This window comes from Ixodes scapularis, unplaced genomic scaffold (genome assembly GCF_016920785.2).
Source record: "Ixodes scapularis isolate PalLabHiFi unplaced genomic scaffold, ASM1692078v2 PGA_scaffold8__174_contigs__length_109621045, whole genome shotgun sequence".
NCBI lineage: Eukaryota > Metazoa > Arthropoda > Arachnida > Ixodida > Ixodidae > Ixodes > Ixodes scapularis.
This window is the reverse complement of record NW_024609883.1, coordinates 46,171,586-46,189,266: the sequence shown is the minus strand read 5'-3', so window position 1 is coordinate 46,189,266 and position 17,681 is coordinate 46,171,586. Positions and strand designations below refer to the sequence as shown.

Here is a 17,681-nt window from a genome sequence, read left to right as displayed (position 1 = left end):
TCCTACCTAACGCACTCAGCCCTCGGATAAATCGTCTCGATCATTCCGATGAATCCGGGTGAGCCCATGAGCGTGTCTGTCGTGTGTGCAACAGATCCAATACCACTCAACGCTCCCTGTGACAAAGCAAAACGAATCATATCGTGAGCGATGCGCACATGAAGCAACTTTGTGCACCCTATATTAAAAAAAAAAGGTTCGAGACAATTTTTTAATATAACAATAAAAACAATTAACAACTTAATAATATTTTTTTATATTGTTCTTGGTCATTTGCTCATGTTGAAGACCGATATACCATGAAACTGACACCGACTGCATTTTCCAGCATGCGGACACCGCCACTTTTATTAACCATCATACTGTCGGTGACATGATATGTCACGCACTCGGCGTAAACAGAGTGGAAGCTCTCTTTTAACGAGTAGAAACAATTATCCCTGTAGTTTCTTCAAGTTTCTTAGTACTGGATTAAGACAGTAAAGGTATGTTTACTTATTATATACATTTGAAATCCGATCTCTTTCTATATTTCAATCGTCCTTATCTTCGTCGGTGTTTTCGAGAGTGCAGATGTTGTTTTCGCAAGACCCTGTAAAAAAAACAACAAAAAAAAAAGTCGGTTTTCGTTATTTACAACAAGGGGTGAACCATTTATTTATTGAGCTTAAAATACCACAGTGGTGTCCAAAAGTACCCAGAGCATGCTTCCTTACATTGCAAAAAGGGTTGCACACGTCTGTTAAGCTCCGTTCACAGATTTGCGACTTCTTAGAACCGTATGCCTTAAAACCTCTTAAAATCTCTTAGAACCAGAAGACACACACTGGCACTACCTATCGGATAGCATTGAAACAGTTGGCGGTCCCATATATTTTATATCTTGTCGCGCGTCATTCTTTCTTTCTTGGCTCAAAAAACTTTTGTGCGTGTTATGAACAACCGGTTCTCATAGGTAGTAAATACATTTGTTCTCGCAAATTGTTGTTTGTTTGTTTGTTTGTTTAATTTGGGGTGAAGAGAAAGGGGGGAGCCATGATCGCAAATTCCGGAAAACCTTCGCTCTAGTGAGGTACAATTCCACGATCACCGCATAGATGGTGCCAGCATGTCAGAGTGTACACTCGTCGTAAGAGATTTTAAGAGGTTGTAAAGTGCCGTTCACCCACTTGCAACCGAGTAGGACGGAGAGAGACGAGACCGTTTTTTAAGCCTCTTGCGACGGCGTGGGCCCAGATGCGCTGTTGCGGACCAGGTCCTACGCCGTCGCAAGAGGCTTAAAAACCGGTCTCGTCTCTCTCCGTCCTACTGGGTTGTAAAGGTGCATACGCACATTCGCGTTTGAACGCGTTTGAGTGCGTTGCGGAGTCCTTGCGGCCAGGCGCGGTCGCTTGCAGAGCGACGCGCGCCTCCCCGCAACCCTCGGTAGCGCGACGCAAGCGAGTAGAGACTCGTTCAACTTTCCGAAGCGTTGCGGTGCGTTCGGGTGCGTTCGACCAATCAGAAGCCGAAAGAGGAGAGGGGGTGACGTGTTCGCTCGCCCCACCCGGCCGACTCGGCGAGACGTCTGGAGACGTATCCGGTTCGCCGGTCGCAGAGCTTGCTTTTTCGTTTTGGGGAGCGGTGGGGACTGTATTTTCCAAGGCTGCGATGGTTCAAGCTTGACAAAACATCGGGGAAGCCGGCGAGATTGTCCCAAGATCGAACACTTCGACGCTGTCGCTGTGCGCCGCCATGTTGCCTTGGATTTCGCTTACTATTGGTGAGCCACTAGCGACGATAGCGCGTTCTTATTGGCTCTTGACTGCGGTTGACTGCGTGTCAACGCAACTGTGCGTACAAGTTTGGCGCAAGCGGTCTTCGCAACGCAACGCGTCCGCTTGCCGCTACGGAACGCACCGCGCTCAAACGCGAATGTGCGCATGGGCCTTAAGTGTGTGAACGGCCTTAACTCGGTTCCAAGAAGTCGCAAGCGTGTGGACGGGCCTTAAGGGCCTCGTCACAGGAAAAACACCTGATAGTTGTCACAGTCATGTGAGATATATATTTTGTTAGTAGTCTTTTTTTTTTTTACTTAAGCATCATTAACTGTTCAACGAACAATGTTGTTTACAAACTGTACCGCAGGAAATTGTCCGCGTAGCCAAGATGATGTTTTTTATTATTATTATTTTAGTCACCTTACCGAAATTCATGTCTTTTGCGTATACAGTCGAGCCAGTGTCAAGCACAACGGTCACGTGGAGGACAAGGCCTGAGCATGACGTCATCGTTACTACATTTCAGACCTATACCTCAAGCGCGGCAAACACGCTGAAAGCTAGACGAGGGCACGCGACATAGCGGCAGACGCGTGCCCCTTGGTGTCGTCGCAAGCGACCATCACGCTCGTTGTAAGACACTGCAAGACGCACTGGCGGTGACGCGGACGCCAGATACTGAGTTGTATGTGGATCCGTTAGTGACGACGTTAGAGGAGGAAAAACGCAGCTTTTAGTATTCTAGCTCGTATGGGCTAATCAGACGGCGGTAATCACGCGGCGGTACCAAAGATTGTATGACGTACAGATTAGCTTCAAGTATACTTCCTTCCTTTCTGCTGTACTGTCCAACATATTATCATCCATTTCGTCGTTTACCCTGAGACTGGGTTTTTTTTAGAAGAGCAGAAGTAACAGAAAAAACAGACAGGTCTCAAAGGTTTCTGTTACTTCTGCTCTTCTAAAAAAAACCCAGACTCAGGGTAAACGACGAAATGGTTGACTTCCACCAGCTAGCCTGTACCTTGACTCTTTTCTCGTTAATATTATTATCATCATCATCATCAATCTTCGCCATTTTTTACATTGCTTTGTTTCTGCTGTGCCGTGTTACATAAAAGTTGTCTGCTACCAGGCAAATCCGGTTAAATTAAAACTCCACTGTCAACCCTGATTGCGCGACAGGAGTTGCTTCTTCACGGATCAGATAAGAACGTTCCATAGAATATGGTGGGGGAATGGGAGGAATCGATCATACCTCTGGAGCAAGGACAGTGGTTCACGGATGCACCGCCTTTCACCTGGTCGTCAGAGCAGCTCTCTCCGAGATCACTCTTAACGTGACACTGGGCAGGACCATCGCTCCCCGTGACGGTAAACTGCTTCAGGCAGCACTTGCTGGCGCACTCGTCGCCCGTGGAGCAGATCGTACCATCTGCCAGGTCCTGTGCAGGAGAGAGTGGAACACGGCATTCTAAAACCAGAGCGAGAGACCGCACTAGAGACGCTGGGCGTTCCGCTGCTGAACCCGTGGATTCACCCAGACGCAACAGCCCGTGAAGCGAAAGCTCGCTCGCTTGCCGAGTTCACCTCCCCCCCTCCGCCATTCTCAACACTCAAATAGGTTGCGTGGACGTCCATATGGAGCGAAAAGCTTTCCATGTTCTTATTCAGAGCTTTACAGAATATTTGGCCGGTACAGACGTGTCATTCATCGCGTAGTAGCGATTACACGAATATGCACAAGTTACGACGCTCAATCGTATAAAACCCGGCAGGAGCCGGGTTTTATACGATCCGCCGCACAGGAGCTTCGTGTGGAGCCGGATTTGAGAAAGAACAGCCAACGTTTCGCTAAGCTTATTTTCTTTAGCGCGGAGTGAACACTGACGGCCACAGAACCGCATGCCCGCCCAGCCCCCGTTTTAACATTTCAGCTCACAGAAACACACATACACAGTAGCGGACTGTTGGCGGTAACGCGCTAAGGTAACGGCGTTACCGGTAACGCGTTAGTTCCGCTCATGCTACATACGTTCAAAATGTTGCCTCCCTTTTCTCCACACAAACACTCCAACTTTAGAGAGACTCCAAAGCGCACGCCCATTGTCCCAGTGTTGAGAAACGTCGTCGCCGTCAGTATCACGTAACGCATATGTAATAACGCAAACGTAACGTGTTACCTTTTATCTGTAACGGTGACGGTAACGCGCTTCTTTTCTTTACGGTAACGTAGGTCGGTCACGCGTTCCTTTTATCTGCAAGTAACGAGTAACGCAATGAGTTACTTTTTTCGGTAACGCCTACAGCACAGCGCATTAGTGATCACGAAGAAGTGTGTGATTAAGGCAAGTTCGATCATTTGACTAGCAATATCCCTTCATTGGGACTGGGTTGTACTGCTTCATGTGCAATATGCGGACATTCTGGTTAAGGAAGTCCATGACTCGAGCAAGGAGCACTACACCGTACTAAAGCTTATTTAAGAAAAAAAGCATGGGGCTGCAGCTTTGGGACTTCAGGCAGGTTCTTTCTCAAGTTCTTCTAGAGCTTGTTATCAATATGTTGTGGGCGCAAGAACCTGTCAGTTTAATCATACCATGATAATGGCCAATTGGTTTAGAAAAGACATCATCGAAACGTCTTTCCGCCTCAATTAGGACACCAACTCACCTGTCCTCGTGGTCCTGTGGCCACCTGCTGTATGTTATCGTCATCCGGCCACGCCGCCACCACCAGGAGAATAAAGCAGAGGACTACGAGAACCTTATTCATGACTTCAATCTTAAAAGGACGTTAATACGGTTACCCTCTCGGAATAGAATGTCTCTTCTTTTACCTGCAAAATACCCAAGCAGACTGCGACGAGGCAGGCCAGTTTTGCGTTCTCTTATATACCCTTCCAGCGTTTATCCATCCAGAAAGATTGTTGATGGATAAGTGTTTGTGCGTCTGTGCAAACCCGCGGGAGAACACTCGTTCTGCCCAAGGCATCCTTATCTCGCGATAGCCTTGTATACGGTACTATAGTCAAGACGACCCAAAGTCCACCCGAAGCGGCAAGATTCAGTGATCACTTAGTAGGTTCTTTATATAGTTTTTGTTCACTAGGAAATGGGAGAAACTTACTTTAGGCACTGTATGCATGGGGGAGTAAAAATGATCCGCACTCTGTCTCTTTAATTTAATTTATAATGAAAACATTTAGAAAGCCAAGTTTGTCATCAATTTCATCATCCACTGTCCGACAGAATCAGTTCACGTGCCCGCTCAATGTTGTCATCGGTCCTGGGCGAGGGGGTGCGTCCGATTCCTTCTCCATGGCTCACACTTCTGTGTCCTTTCTTGAGCTTTCGTAAGAATTCAAATGAGAACACACTTATTTGGACAAAACGCTTTTTTGTTTTTCAAACTGGGAAAATACCTTCGATAAATATTTGCACCAGGCAGACCCTCAGACCACAAGAAACTGATTACTGTACGCTGCTCTTCTTTTGAGCAAATCACAAGTGTGGCAGCCATGGTTTCTCTCACCGCAATCGCAGCTCAACTGACGTAACAAGTTCAGACTTCAAACCTGCACAGCAGTGACTGAAAAGGCAGCGACGTCGTACAAAAGGCTCTAAGACAGTGCGACTAACAAAAGCATTAGAATAACCGGATTGCGCATAACTTCTTAATTATCTTCGTAGATCAACTCGCTCCTTGTAGACCGTTTCTTCGTGGCGGCCGCCATGTTGAATTCTGGCGTAGCTGAGTAGGGCCAAAAAACCAGATCGCTTTATTCGCCGATTGCAAGGCGCTAAATTACAAATGGTTAGTGCCAATAACTAGGTATATTTTTCGCTTGCCTATACCTTTTTATTGTAGTTATGTTTAAACTATTTACTTTAGTTTTTGTCGCCCAACCCAGCTACGTCACACTTCAACATGACAACTGTCACACAAAAACGGTCTATAAACAAGCACGGTTTCCTTCATGGGATCTGTAGGTGTTCCACATGAGCGCAGGAGTCTATTTATTAGGTGAATAAACAAAACATCCGCACAGTTATGGTTGCTTCCAATCCATAGCCACCGCCACAATTTTGATGTAACGTAACAAATATGAGTAGACGTACATTCAAGCATTACGAATAAAACTATATTTAATTATTCCTGGACCTTTGAAATCCTGATACCCGTGACACACTAGAGCGACAAACAGAAACAACGGACACCGACCAGCCGTCTGAAACACGTGCAGCGTGTACTTAAAGGTGTCTTTGGCAGACTTGCTATCACTCGTGCCAATATCACAAGCACCGAGAGATTGCAAGGCTGCCTCAGGTACCCTCACATAGAGGCTGCACCTGCTTGAGGCTTGTCGGCAGTCTCCGTTTGTCGCTAAAGCGGGACTCGAACTAAAGCCCCTCGATAAAATTTATGCTTCGCTTATCTTACAAGAACCGCCATAGCCTTCTCTATACTGACAAAGCCTGGCAGATCGTCACGTGACGCGGCCGCCGAAAGTGAAAAGACAAGAGTCATGTAACGGGCGCCCCGCTGCGGCGAGAAACCGACACACACTTGTCCCGAGCGATGGAATGTCCGACCGTGGTTCTCGCGTTCCCCGAGCTACCGCTTCGTTTCTCGTCGGGTTTGAAAACCATGTTTCGGGTCCTCGCCGCTGCAAAAGATGTGCGCTGAATACCAGACTCCTCGCGAAATGCTCTGTGCTACCAGATTCTCGCGCTCCAAATCTGCGACCGGGCATTCTGTGGCTCCGTCATCGAACTGCCATGGCTGAGGAGGCTATGGTACCGCCAACGATTGTTCTGGGAACGCAAAAGGCACGTGCCACGAGCCTAGTGCTCCGCCGGCATTGGCTTCGACCACTTATTTCATCGCTGCGCCGCCATTTCCTTCAAAGAGTCGCACGAGGCATGCACCTCTTACACTGGCGCATCTGACGCTACTTCTAAGACATGCACATCGTGGGGGCATTCACAACTTTCGGCGATGGTGGTACCGCGGTGTGAGAGTCGCGCTCCACCTATGATCCTGGACGATCGGCTTCCGAATGAAGGTGCTTGCCTAACTCTTACTATGGTCGATGAGTCAAGTACGGATCTTATACATCACTAAATGTTTTTTTTTACAAAGTTAGAATTACTTAAGCGTTGCACACCCAAACTCCTACAGCTCGTCTACGATGATCATCCAGATGACAGCCATTTTGATAAAAACCAGCCCGTCCCCTATTGGCCGTGAAAGTTTGGAATGCTACCTAGAAGAGAATTAAGGCCCGCGCATGGTCGTCATTGTTAGTGGATTTCCGACCCGCCACTAGTGCCAGAAGGACTAAAGTTTAACGAGAGTCTCCGCAAAAGGTCTGTCTTTGCGTCGCCGCCCCAGCCACAGCGTCGCACAGGTTATGGGGCGTTGCGAGCAGAGATCGTCATTTTAGGTCGCCCTCACTCACCCTCACCCTCACAGCCACACTCACCTAAGCCCCTCACTCACCCTCACTCTCACAGCTACGCTTACCTTCAGCCCCTCACTTACCCTCATCCTCACAGTCACACACAACTTCGGCCCTTTACTCACCCTCACTGAACCTCACGGCCCTCACACCCCTCACGCAGTCATGGCCCTCACGCCCCTCTCGCGCTCACGCCCCTCACAACCCTCATGGCCCTCACGCCACTCAGGCACGCTTCAGATGGGGCAATTTCGCCCAGAAACTTGACGTCGCAACACCAGCAACACGGGCCGCCCGCGTTAACACGCATCAACCAATTGCTGCGATTTGCACTCGTCATCATGACATTTTATTTTTCTTGCACTATTTGGACACATAATCACGCGCTATAAACATATTTTTATGCATTTAAATCTCGTTGAGAATACCAATACATCTTTCTGAAACAGTTTATTTCCAAAAACGATCAATTTTAAAACGGAACCAAGTCTTTAGTTGTCATCATCACCAGCACGAGGTATCACGTGAAAATATGGCGTCCCTGATTGGATGCAGCCGCTTCAAATGTCTTCGAATTGCTCCGAGTTGCTCGCTTGTTTGGAGCCGGACCCGACCTCAGCAATTCGTGTCGATCTAGGGAAAGCTAGGGTACAACCCGCCAGCAACACTAAAATTGCTGAGAAAGCTGCTCCGTTTGAAGGGGGCCTCACGCACTCACCGCCCTCATGCCCCTCACGCGCTCACGGCCCTCACACCCCTCACTCACTCACCGCCCTCACGGCCCTCACACCCCTCAGGCACTCATGCCACTCACACACTCACCGCCCTCATGCCCCTCACACACTCATAGCCCTCACACCCCTCACGCACTCATCGCCCTCACGGCCCCCATACCCCTCACGCACTCATGGCCCTCAAACCACTCACCGCCCTCACGCACTCATGGCCCTTACACCCCTCACGCACTCACGCCTTCACGCACTCACGGTCCTCACAGCCCTCACAGCCTCACGGCCCTCACTCGCCCTCACACTCATGAATTTTCCTGGTTCAGACACTCACTCACCCTCACCTCACCCGTGAAGATGAGGATGAGTGAGGGTGAGTGAGGGCCCTCATGGGTGACGTTTGCCGAGGTATGGTTGCGAGAGGCGCCGTTTGGGTCCCGTAGGTAAGGAGTTGCCACGCGTCTTTTAATAAATTGGCCCTAACCACGCTGGAGTCAGTTCTACACTCTAATAAAAAAGGTATATTCTTACAACCCCTTGTCACGTATACGACACCCCAAAACTTCAGTTCGACGTACAGCGCACTGACGTCGAACAGACGGTACCAACTTTTACGAGGGGCTTGAGAACTAAAGTACGTATCAAGGAATACAAAAAAGAACACTGAGGTTTTGCAGTATTGCCAAGAAAACCCCGATTACTTCCTTTGTATTTAGTAACACGTGCATGAGCTATCCTAATAATACCCGTGCCACGCGGACATGGCAAACGCCATTCAGGGCGAATCTCTTTCGGGCGCCGAATGGCATTACATTTCAAGCCCGTGCTGCACGTACATTTTGAATGTCATTTTGCGCCATGATGATGATAGCGCCTGCTCTATGAAGAAAACTAATTGTAAAGTTTTTTTTTTTCGTACCAGATAACATCATCTATTAGGCTTTTCGCGGATGATTGCGTAATTTACCGTCGCATCACTAACCCTGAAGATTCATTACTACTACAGCAGGATCTAAATGTTCTGTCTCATTGGTGTAACACGTGGCAGATGAAGGTCAATGTAACCAAGAGCAAACTTTTAACATTCACTGGTCAGCGATCTCCTATTGTACGTAACTACACCTTACTAACACTGCCTCTCGAAAAAGTACTGACTTACAAATATTTAGGCGTAACATTTTCTGATGACCTAACTTGGAATACTCATATTGACAATATAGTGGCTAGCGCATGCAGATCTCTAGGATACATAAAACGTAACCTATACCCCACTCCCCGTTGTGTTAAACTAAGTGCCTATAAGACTTTCGTCCGATCAAAATTGGACTACGCCAACTTTATTTGGTGGCCTCATCAATCATATGTCATTACTAAACTCGAATCGGTGCAAAACAAGGCCACACGTTTTATAACACACGACTACTCGCGAACGTCAAGCGTAGCTGCACTAAAATTCAACCTCGACCTATGCCCTCTATCTCAAAGAACTCAACTTGCTCGTCTTGTCCTTTTTCACAAAACTTACTATTCATCTTCTGATTTTCGAAACACCAACTGTCACCCATCACCTCACATCTCCTTGCGTCATGACCACAGCCTAAAAATTAAACCTCTATTCGCCAGAAATAATAAATTCCAAAAATCCCCATTTTCTCTCGCTGTTACTAACTGGAATTCCCTTCCTGAATCCATAGTACGTGAATCTAACCCTAAGACATTCCGTGAACTATGCAAGGCACACCTGAAAAGCGTTGATCCTTAACATGTTTGTCTGTTAATTATTTTTATACATGGTATGTTCTGATATCTGTCCTATTAGTTTGTAGTTTTTTTGTTTTCTTTTTGCGTTTTCGTATTATTTACCTTGTCGTCACGTTTTTGCCATCTGTATATGTCATTTGATCCCCCCTCATGTAATGCATTTCATTTTAAATGCCTTTGAGGTACAATAAACTGAACTGAACTGTAAGCTAAGTACGTTTGTTCAAGGTTACGATCTCTAAAAAGTGTCCATAGGTAGTTTTAAACAAATTTTGCAGGCCACTACTTTATGTTGTTTTTTTTGCGTTTCCACTGTAATTCATTAGTTGGTGACGCTCTAGTTGCTCTAGCCGCAATAAACCAAAGCCAAAGACAGAAGCTGACCAAACCGAAAGGAAATGGCGCCTGTAGAGTCGCGGGTGTCGGTCCTTGCACCGGAGGACGGTAAACGGGTGCGACGGTTAATGAGCGCCCTCATTTATTTACGCGCCAAGCACCGTGCCGAGCAGCAAAGGCTCGAAGCCGCAGCTGAAGACGCTCACTCTCGCGTTCGCGAAATCGAAGAGCAGCTGCTCTCGAACTCCGAGGCTCTGGCTGCTGCTTCCGCTGCGCACCGCCCCGTGCACCGATGGGCGTTGGCGGTACCCAAGAAACCAGAGCTGGTTTCTTGCGGCGCTTGCGGCTCCATCGGAAGAAACTTGGAAGTTCGAACAAAACGTAACAAAACCGAGAAGAAACGCAAAAAAGATGGCGACGCGGATGAAGTGGCTGTGTCTACTAGGTTGAAGAGCATCCGCTTGCAATTATGTGACAAGCCGCGCTTCAAATCTAGAATAAATGAATGCATACATAAAAACAAACACAAAGAAATAACTTTTAGTTCGGGTATACTTTGATTAACGTAATCACATTGGTTTTTTTGTTTTTTTTTGTTTTGTTTTTTTGCTATTTTTTTACTTGGGGCCTGGGGTAGAGGTTACACATTTGGCCCGTGACCGAATGCGAATGAGTTCCGCCGAACCCCTTCGGTGGCAGATGACATTTGCAGCGAATGCCATTCGTGCAGGCCGTGTAGCACCAGTCGAATGACATTTGGGGCGAATGTCCTTCGTTGTAAATGGCATTCGAGTTGCCCGTGTGGCACGGGTATAAGTTGTACCCCTTGGCTATCAAGCCACTCGCGAAAGTTGGTACCGCCGGTTGGACGTCAGCGCGCTGTACGTGGAACTGAAGTTTTAGGGTGTCTTATTGGGGACAAGGGGGGTGTAAAAATATACCCTTTTTGTTCTGAGAGTGTACGAACCACCCGAACCAATTATTCGTGTCATTTGAATTCTAGTTTCGTCCGTTTAAAACACACGAACGACACTCAGTGCGCCGCTCCGAGTTATTATTTCAGAGCGAAGCGGGCAGACGGGCATACGATTACACTAATATCTCATTTCGTGGCACGCAGTCAGCCAGTCGCGCTTCCGTCTGCTTCCAACACCTGCCACCTGGTCGTGCTCAGTGTTCATCGGCCGGTTCGGTCCTCACGTGCACATTCATACACGCTCTTTCCGTCTTTCCGTAAAACAAACCTCCAAACAAAAAAGAAAAAAAAAAAAAAGAGAGAAATTCTGTACACCAAATGTATACCGATTGCGCACTTTTGCGAAAGAAGGCAGACTTGAAGTGCATGTTGAGTGTATTACAATATACTTTCAATTCTGGAAACCGACTTCTGCATCTTAGAGTACGTCTTTCTTTTAAACCACAGTCACACTGCGAAAACATCGCACAAAACACAGCGCCAAGACGTTGTCTGAGGTGCGTTTCTACCGTGTATGACGGTCCTGCCACAATGGAGAGTTTTAGGGAACCGTTTTTGCACGTCCAATACGATACGATGAGCCCTCCGGTAGGAACTGCGCATGCGCGGGTCTTATGCTGTAGTATATGTGCGGTTCGTACCGGAGGGCCCATCGTACCATATTGGACGTCCAAAAACGGTTCCCTAAAACTCCCTATTGTTTATACAAAAAACCCATCTGCAGACATGTTCCAAACACACGTAACAAACGTGCTTCGAACACAGAGGCGTGTCCTCAGACAGTTCTACCATCGTGTCTGCTGCAGCGAACATCGCGTGTCTCTAGTAGGATGTAGGAACAGTGTGACCCCGGCTTTGAAACTCCAATGAATTTATCGCGGCAGCATACGTACTGAGTTCGAGGAATGACGAGGTCACTCTCCATGTTTTTTTCCCAGTCGCAAAAAATCATAAACAAAAACAAAGATTCTCCCCAAGAAATAACTGTTTTTGCATGGTTATTACTTAAGACATTCATTTTATTATTCTGCTTCCCATCTTCTCCTGTCGTGCTTTCTTACAGACACGCACGCGATCACGCACGGAACGATAAAAAAAATAAAAAAAACACGAACCCTATATCGCTTTTCTTAGAAACTCGTGATAAGGCGAGATGCGGGTCTAATATGCGTCGCACTCCAGTAGCCGCCAAAGTTCACGCATCGGCACTCGAGTGATGCTCGAGAAAAGTGTAAACAACGCATTGGAAGCGCATCAAAGATCCCGGATAGTGAACAAGGTCGCCCAACGATAAAAGTCATCCAAGGTGGAGGTCTTCCCACTTCAGGTGGCCCGACGTACCGATAATTCAAACCGGTTATATATGTTTGTATCCTGCTTCATATGATATCTGTATATGATGTAAACAAAGAGGGGAGAGAGTGATTATAGATTTTTTTTTTTGTAGTTGAGTTAAGGAAAGGGAAAAGGAAAGAGATCCTGGCGCAAAATGCGGCCAGGAGCGGGGATCGAACCTGCAACCTTCGCCTACCAGGGGCGACGCCTCAACCGATTAGACCATCCCGGCCCGTGGATTCGGCGGACCCAATTCCCGACAAGCTCTCTGTAGTAATGTTTGGAGGTGGGCTAGTCGGTGATGCATTGTAACCATAGAAATAAAACAGCGCAAACGAACACTAGGACAAGTAGAAGAAGGGACACAGACACAGCGCTGACTCACGACTTACTTTCTTTCTCATCTTTTTCCCTTCTACTTGTCCTTGTGTTCGTTTGCGCTGTTTTATTTCTATGTTTACAAAGCTCTCTGTATACTGTTAGTTTCACATTTGCTTAACTGTATAGTAGAAGTCACATGTTGAATTAAGGTCCATGATAGTTCCGAGTTGCGGCAGTGGCGTAGCACGACATTTCAGCTGGTAAATGTCGGCAAGGGTGCCCCATGGAAACAGGCTGCACCGCATATACAGGGTGTTTCACGAAAGGTGGACAAATTCGATATTCCGAAAACTACGTGTCGCAACAAAAATGGGCTTGTGTCGTTTTGTTCCTGGGTCAGGGGCCTATTTAGTAAAATTATTGAAGTACGGGTTAATTAGATTGTTATTTATTTTTTCGTAATTACCTTTTTTTTAATATTGTGTTTAAAGGTATGGTTTCAATTGGAAAATTACTCAGCATCATTGAAAAACGCTAAATTAACAAATTGCAGAACGATAGAAGGCACGCGAAGTATTTTAAGTTTCTGAAAAGCCGCACAAATTCGACGGGTTTTTAAGTTTCGGTTTGCAATCGGAGCGCATCTCGGCCCCGATGGCACCGCGCCCCGTAGAGAGATAGTGCAACCAACCTCTACTGCGTCGCGCGAGCTGTTACCAAAGGCAGAAAGCTCGAGATGGAGGCGGAACGTGCACTGAAAGTGCTTGCGCACCTTAGTTTTCTCCAGTCTGTTAATCGCGAAGGAACATGCTTCCAAAAAGACGACGAAGAAGAAGGTCTTTCGGTTCGACGCTCCACGCTTCTTCCCGATGAATAATGAAGGAGCCGGAGAATTGTACCCTCACTTCATTGTTACCGAGGTACACATTGCGGGTGCCGAAGATCGTACGACATCAACTCAGGTAACTCGTCGAGCTTCTCTCCTCTTAAAAGAAAGCTTGTTTTGTCGTGTTTTTTGCGCGTTTGTTTAAGGTGACAGCTGAACACGAAAGAAGAATACGTAAAGCGTGACACAGAAGAGGCGAACAGACAGTCTGCTTGCCTTTTTTGTGTCTCTCTCCCTGTTTTCTTCCGGCATGTTCAGCTGGCATCACAAACAAGCAATGAACCAACTAGCTTAGCCTAAAGCCGTCACAGTGTATAGGAACACTGGCGTAGAACGGTGTAGTGAGTTCACCGCCTTCTCTCGCTCATGCTTCGAAGGTGAGGCGGTCTATATTGGCTGTCTCGAAGGCCGACGGGGGCGCTGCTGCCGATTCCTGAATCGTCCTGCATCCCGCAACGCCCGCCAGCGTGTGTTTGCGTTCGGCTTCGGTGTTGGCGTTAAATGAGTGACTGCACTTCGCGTGTGCTAGTCTGCGTGCTTTTGACGTGAGGTCACTTTGATTACTGCTGTCTTGCGGTTTTGTTCTTCGACTCAAAATGCAAGAATGCCTAGTCGCCGGCGAAACTACTGTTTTGAGCCTGGATGTAGAACAGGATACGCTTGCGCGAAGGACGCGCCAAAGGTGTTTTTGTTCGGCATACCCGAAGACGAGAAGTGGCGAAAAGTGCGACATAAGAGCTTGCATCGAGCAGAAAAGACGTTGGATGATACCTCTGCTGTGCGCGAATTATATTTTGAACCACAGTACGTAATTAGAGATGACGTGCACGTCATCAACAGTGAAGAGGTACGTGTTCAGCGTGGGAAACCAATGCTTTCGGCCGACGCAGTTCCTACGAATCTTTGAATCTTCCCAGCTATCTGTCGAAGAAAACACCGACTCACACACGGGCGCCGATACACGCGATCGCAGAAGCGCGCGGGAAAGCTTCAGGAGTTTACCGGAGCGCCATCTCTCCATTTAGAGACGAACCGGATCAGCAAGCAGGCGCGGTGAGCCCACTACCTACCCACTACCCCATTCTAGGCCACTTTAGTACAGGGAGTATTCACTGGCGGCCATAGCTGTGTGCGCGAATTCTCAGCGCGTGTTGATGGAGAGCTTCCACTGTTAATTTGCAACGTGCATTCCGCACCCTCAAGAGTGCCGGTCTTAGCAGCGCATTGATGTGAGCTTGTTCTGAGCATGCGCTTTAAACAGTACTAACAAATATGGCGTCCAGTGAATACTTCCTATAAAAGGGTATTCACTCGACGCCATATTTGAGGGTGCACGTTTAGAGCGCCTGCTCAGAACGAGCTCACATCAATAGGCTGCGAAGACCGGCACCCTTGATGGTGCGGAATGCAGGTTGCAAAAGAACTGCGGAAGCTCGCTATCAACACGCGCTCAGCAGCCGCGTACACAGGTATGGCCGACAGTGAATATATACTCCATATGCAGGCTGTCTCAAGTAGCGGCCAGGCTTTTTAAATCGACCGCTAAAATCGGTTTCTTAACATGTCGAGCCACAATTTTGGGCAGCGTTGCCCATAGGGGGTACATTTTTTCTATAAAGTTTGCAAAGAGCTAACTTGTAGAGGTCGCCACCTATTGACTTTGTAAATAGTCTGCCGCATTCCTGTGGCGCCCCCTCTCGCTGTACTTACTAGTTGTCGCTTGATTAAATTCATTCCTCTGTTGTGTTCTGAAACGTGTCGGTCGCATCCTGGCTCGCTACACCCTGTCCTCACGGTACGGGCCCTCAATCCATCAAACATGGTGTCAGCAACCTGACGAAAGCGTGGATGCCTACTACGCGGAGCTGTGCAAGCTCGTGAAGCGCTGCAACTACCCGTCAGCGGCGATAGAAGAGCGGCTAGTTCGTGACAAGTTTGTCGTCGGCCTGCGTGACACGCGTCTCTCAGAGCAGCTGTGTCGGAACGCTAAGTTAACTCTCACTGAAGCCTGGACCCAGGCACGCCAGTCCGAAGACGCCGATAAAGAGAAAGCGTCTGCGCGGCCAAGCAACGAGAGTTCCCGTGCAGTCCAAGTCGACGCTACGAAAAAAGATAAAGTTCCATCCCGTCGGCGCTCGGACGCCAAAGCAGCTCGTGCAAGCGGAGCCCAAGCCAGAGCAGGGCATCCCCGTGAGTCATCGGCTTGTTCGTTTTGCGGTCGCGCGCCTCACGCGCGTTCAGACTGCCCAGCACGGGACTCGCTCTGCAACTACTGCAGAAAGAAGGGACACTCCGCCGAAGTGTGCCGTGCAAAGAAAGTCAAGCAAGGCAAGCTCGGCTCTATCCACCTGCACGCTGTGGGAACATCCGCTAAAGCTAGGTACGTGGACGTCACCGTGAATAACTACACCGCGCAATTCAAGGTGGACTCTGGAGCGGAAGTGTCTGCCGTACCGAGTGACTTTCCCAACGTGCCGGCCAAGCTTGATAAGGTTGAAAGCCTGCTGACAGGACCCGGAGGTCAACCGCTGCGTGTGTTGGGGTCGTATCTGGCACGACTGCAGTGGCAAGGGAAGACAAGCTCTCAGCGGCTCTATGTGATCGACTCCCTTTCCGTACCTCTTCTGGGTCTTCCGGCGATTGAGGCTCTCAAGGTTGTACAATTCCTAGGTGATGTGGATGCTCCCGAGACAACACTACATGCCGAATTGTTTCGCGGACTGGGCACATTCAAGGACGAGTACACCATTCGCCTGAAGCCAGACGCCGTGGCATTTTCACTCAGCGCACCTCGTCGGATTCCCATCCCGCTGCGAGAGGTCGTCAGGCACGAGCTAGATAAGTTGGAGAGCGACGGAGTGATTCGTCGCGTCGACAAACCAACCCAATGGTGCTCCGGACTCGTCGTCGTCCCGAAGCCTACCGGAGCGTATCGACTCTACGTCGACCTGACACGGCTCAACAAAGTGGTACTCAGAGAGCGCCACATCCTGCCGACAGTCGAGCAGGTCCTTGGTCTCCTGGGCAACGCGGCAATCTTCTCGAAGTTGGACGCCACAGCAAGCTTCCATCAGGTCAGGCTGGCAGCCGGCTCGCAGGAGCTCACGACCTTCATCACTCCTTTTGGCCGTTATTGTTTTTGTAGACTCCCCTTCGGCATCACCTCGGCGCCGGAGTACTTTCAAAATGGCCAGAATCCTTGAAGGTCAAGAAGGCGTCGCCAATATGATCGACGATATTCTCGTTTTTGGACGTAACCAGGAGGAACGCGACGCTCGGCTCAAGCAGGTGTTGTCTCGGCTAGCAGGAGCCGGCATTACGTTGAACAAAGACAAATGCCGGTTTGGAGTCTCCGAGGTCTCCTTCCTGGGAGTTATTGTTTCGGCAGAAGGCATCAGGCCGGATCCCAGCAAAGTGGAAGCCATCCGGACCATGGATCCACCGAGTGACATCGCTGGCGTCAGACGCCTCCTTGGGATGGTAAACCACCTAGCAAGATTCCTGCCTCACAGCTCTGACGTCACTGCCCCAATTCGAGTCCTCTTGAACAAAACTACGAGCTGGACTTGGCAGCATGAACAAGAAGCAGCGTTCGCAAAGATCAAGGAGCTGCTCACTTCAGACCGGTGCATGGCCAAGTACCACCCGGCGTATGCCACGACGCTTTCTGCAGACGCAAGCTCTTTTGGACTGGGTGCCGTCTTGCTGCAAACTCAGCCGTCGGGAGAACGTCGACCGGTCGCCTTCGCTTCGCGGTCAATGACAGACACCGAGCAACGATACAGTCAAACGGAAAAGGAGGCATTGGCGACGGCGTGGGCCATCCAGCGGTTTGACGAGTTCGTTCGTGGTATAAACTTCGACGTAGAGACCGACCACCAGCCCCTTGTTTCGCTGTTTGGAAAGATGGAGCTTGACATGCTACCTCCGCGGGTACAGAGACTTAGGCTCAAGACTATGCGCTATCAGTTCCAGATGCTCTATGTGCCTGGAAAGCTGCTGGCTACAGCAGACACCTTGTCGCGGATTCCTCGAAAGGCACCCTGCCCTTTGGACACTGTGGAACTTTTTGCCACAGAGGTAGTTGACAGTACGTCTGAAGTACTGCCTGTCA

At 48.7% G+C, this 17,681-nt stretch overlaps 1 protein-coding gene across 1 annotated transcript; it reads right to left on the bottom strand.

Moving 5' to 3' along the window:
• Positions 1 to 316: 316 nt before the first annotated feature.
• Positions 317 to 4,688, bottom strand: LOC120837822 (U-scoloptoxin(18)-Er1a-like). The gene is made up of 3 exons (XM_040207433.3): positions 4,434 to 4,688; positions 3,019 to 3,205; positions 317 to 592 (listed from the first exon to the last, which is right to left on the bottom strand). Exons 1-3 carry the CDS (start codon positions 4,533 to 4,535, stop codon positions 534 to 536), a joined length of 348 nt encoding a protein of 115 aa, XP_040063367.1. The 5' UTR covers positions 4,536 to 4,688; the 3' UTR covers positions 317 to 533.
• Between the last annotated feature and the right edge of the window lie 12,993 nt (positions 4,689 to 17,681).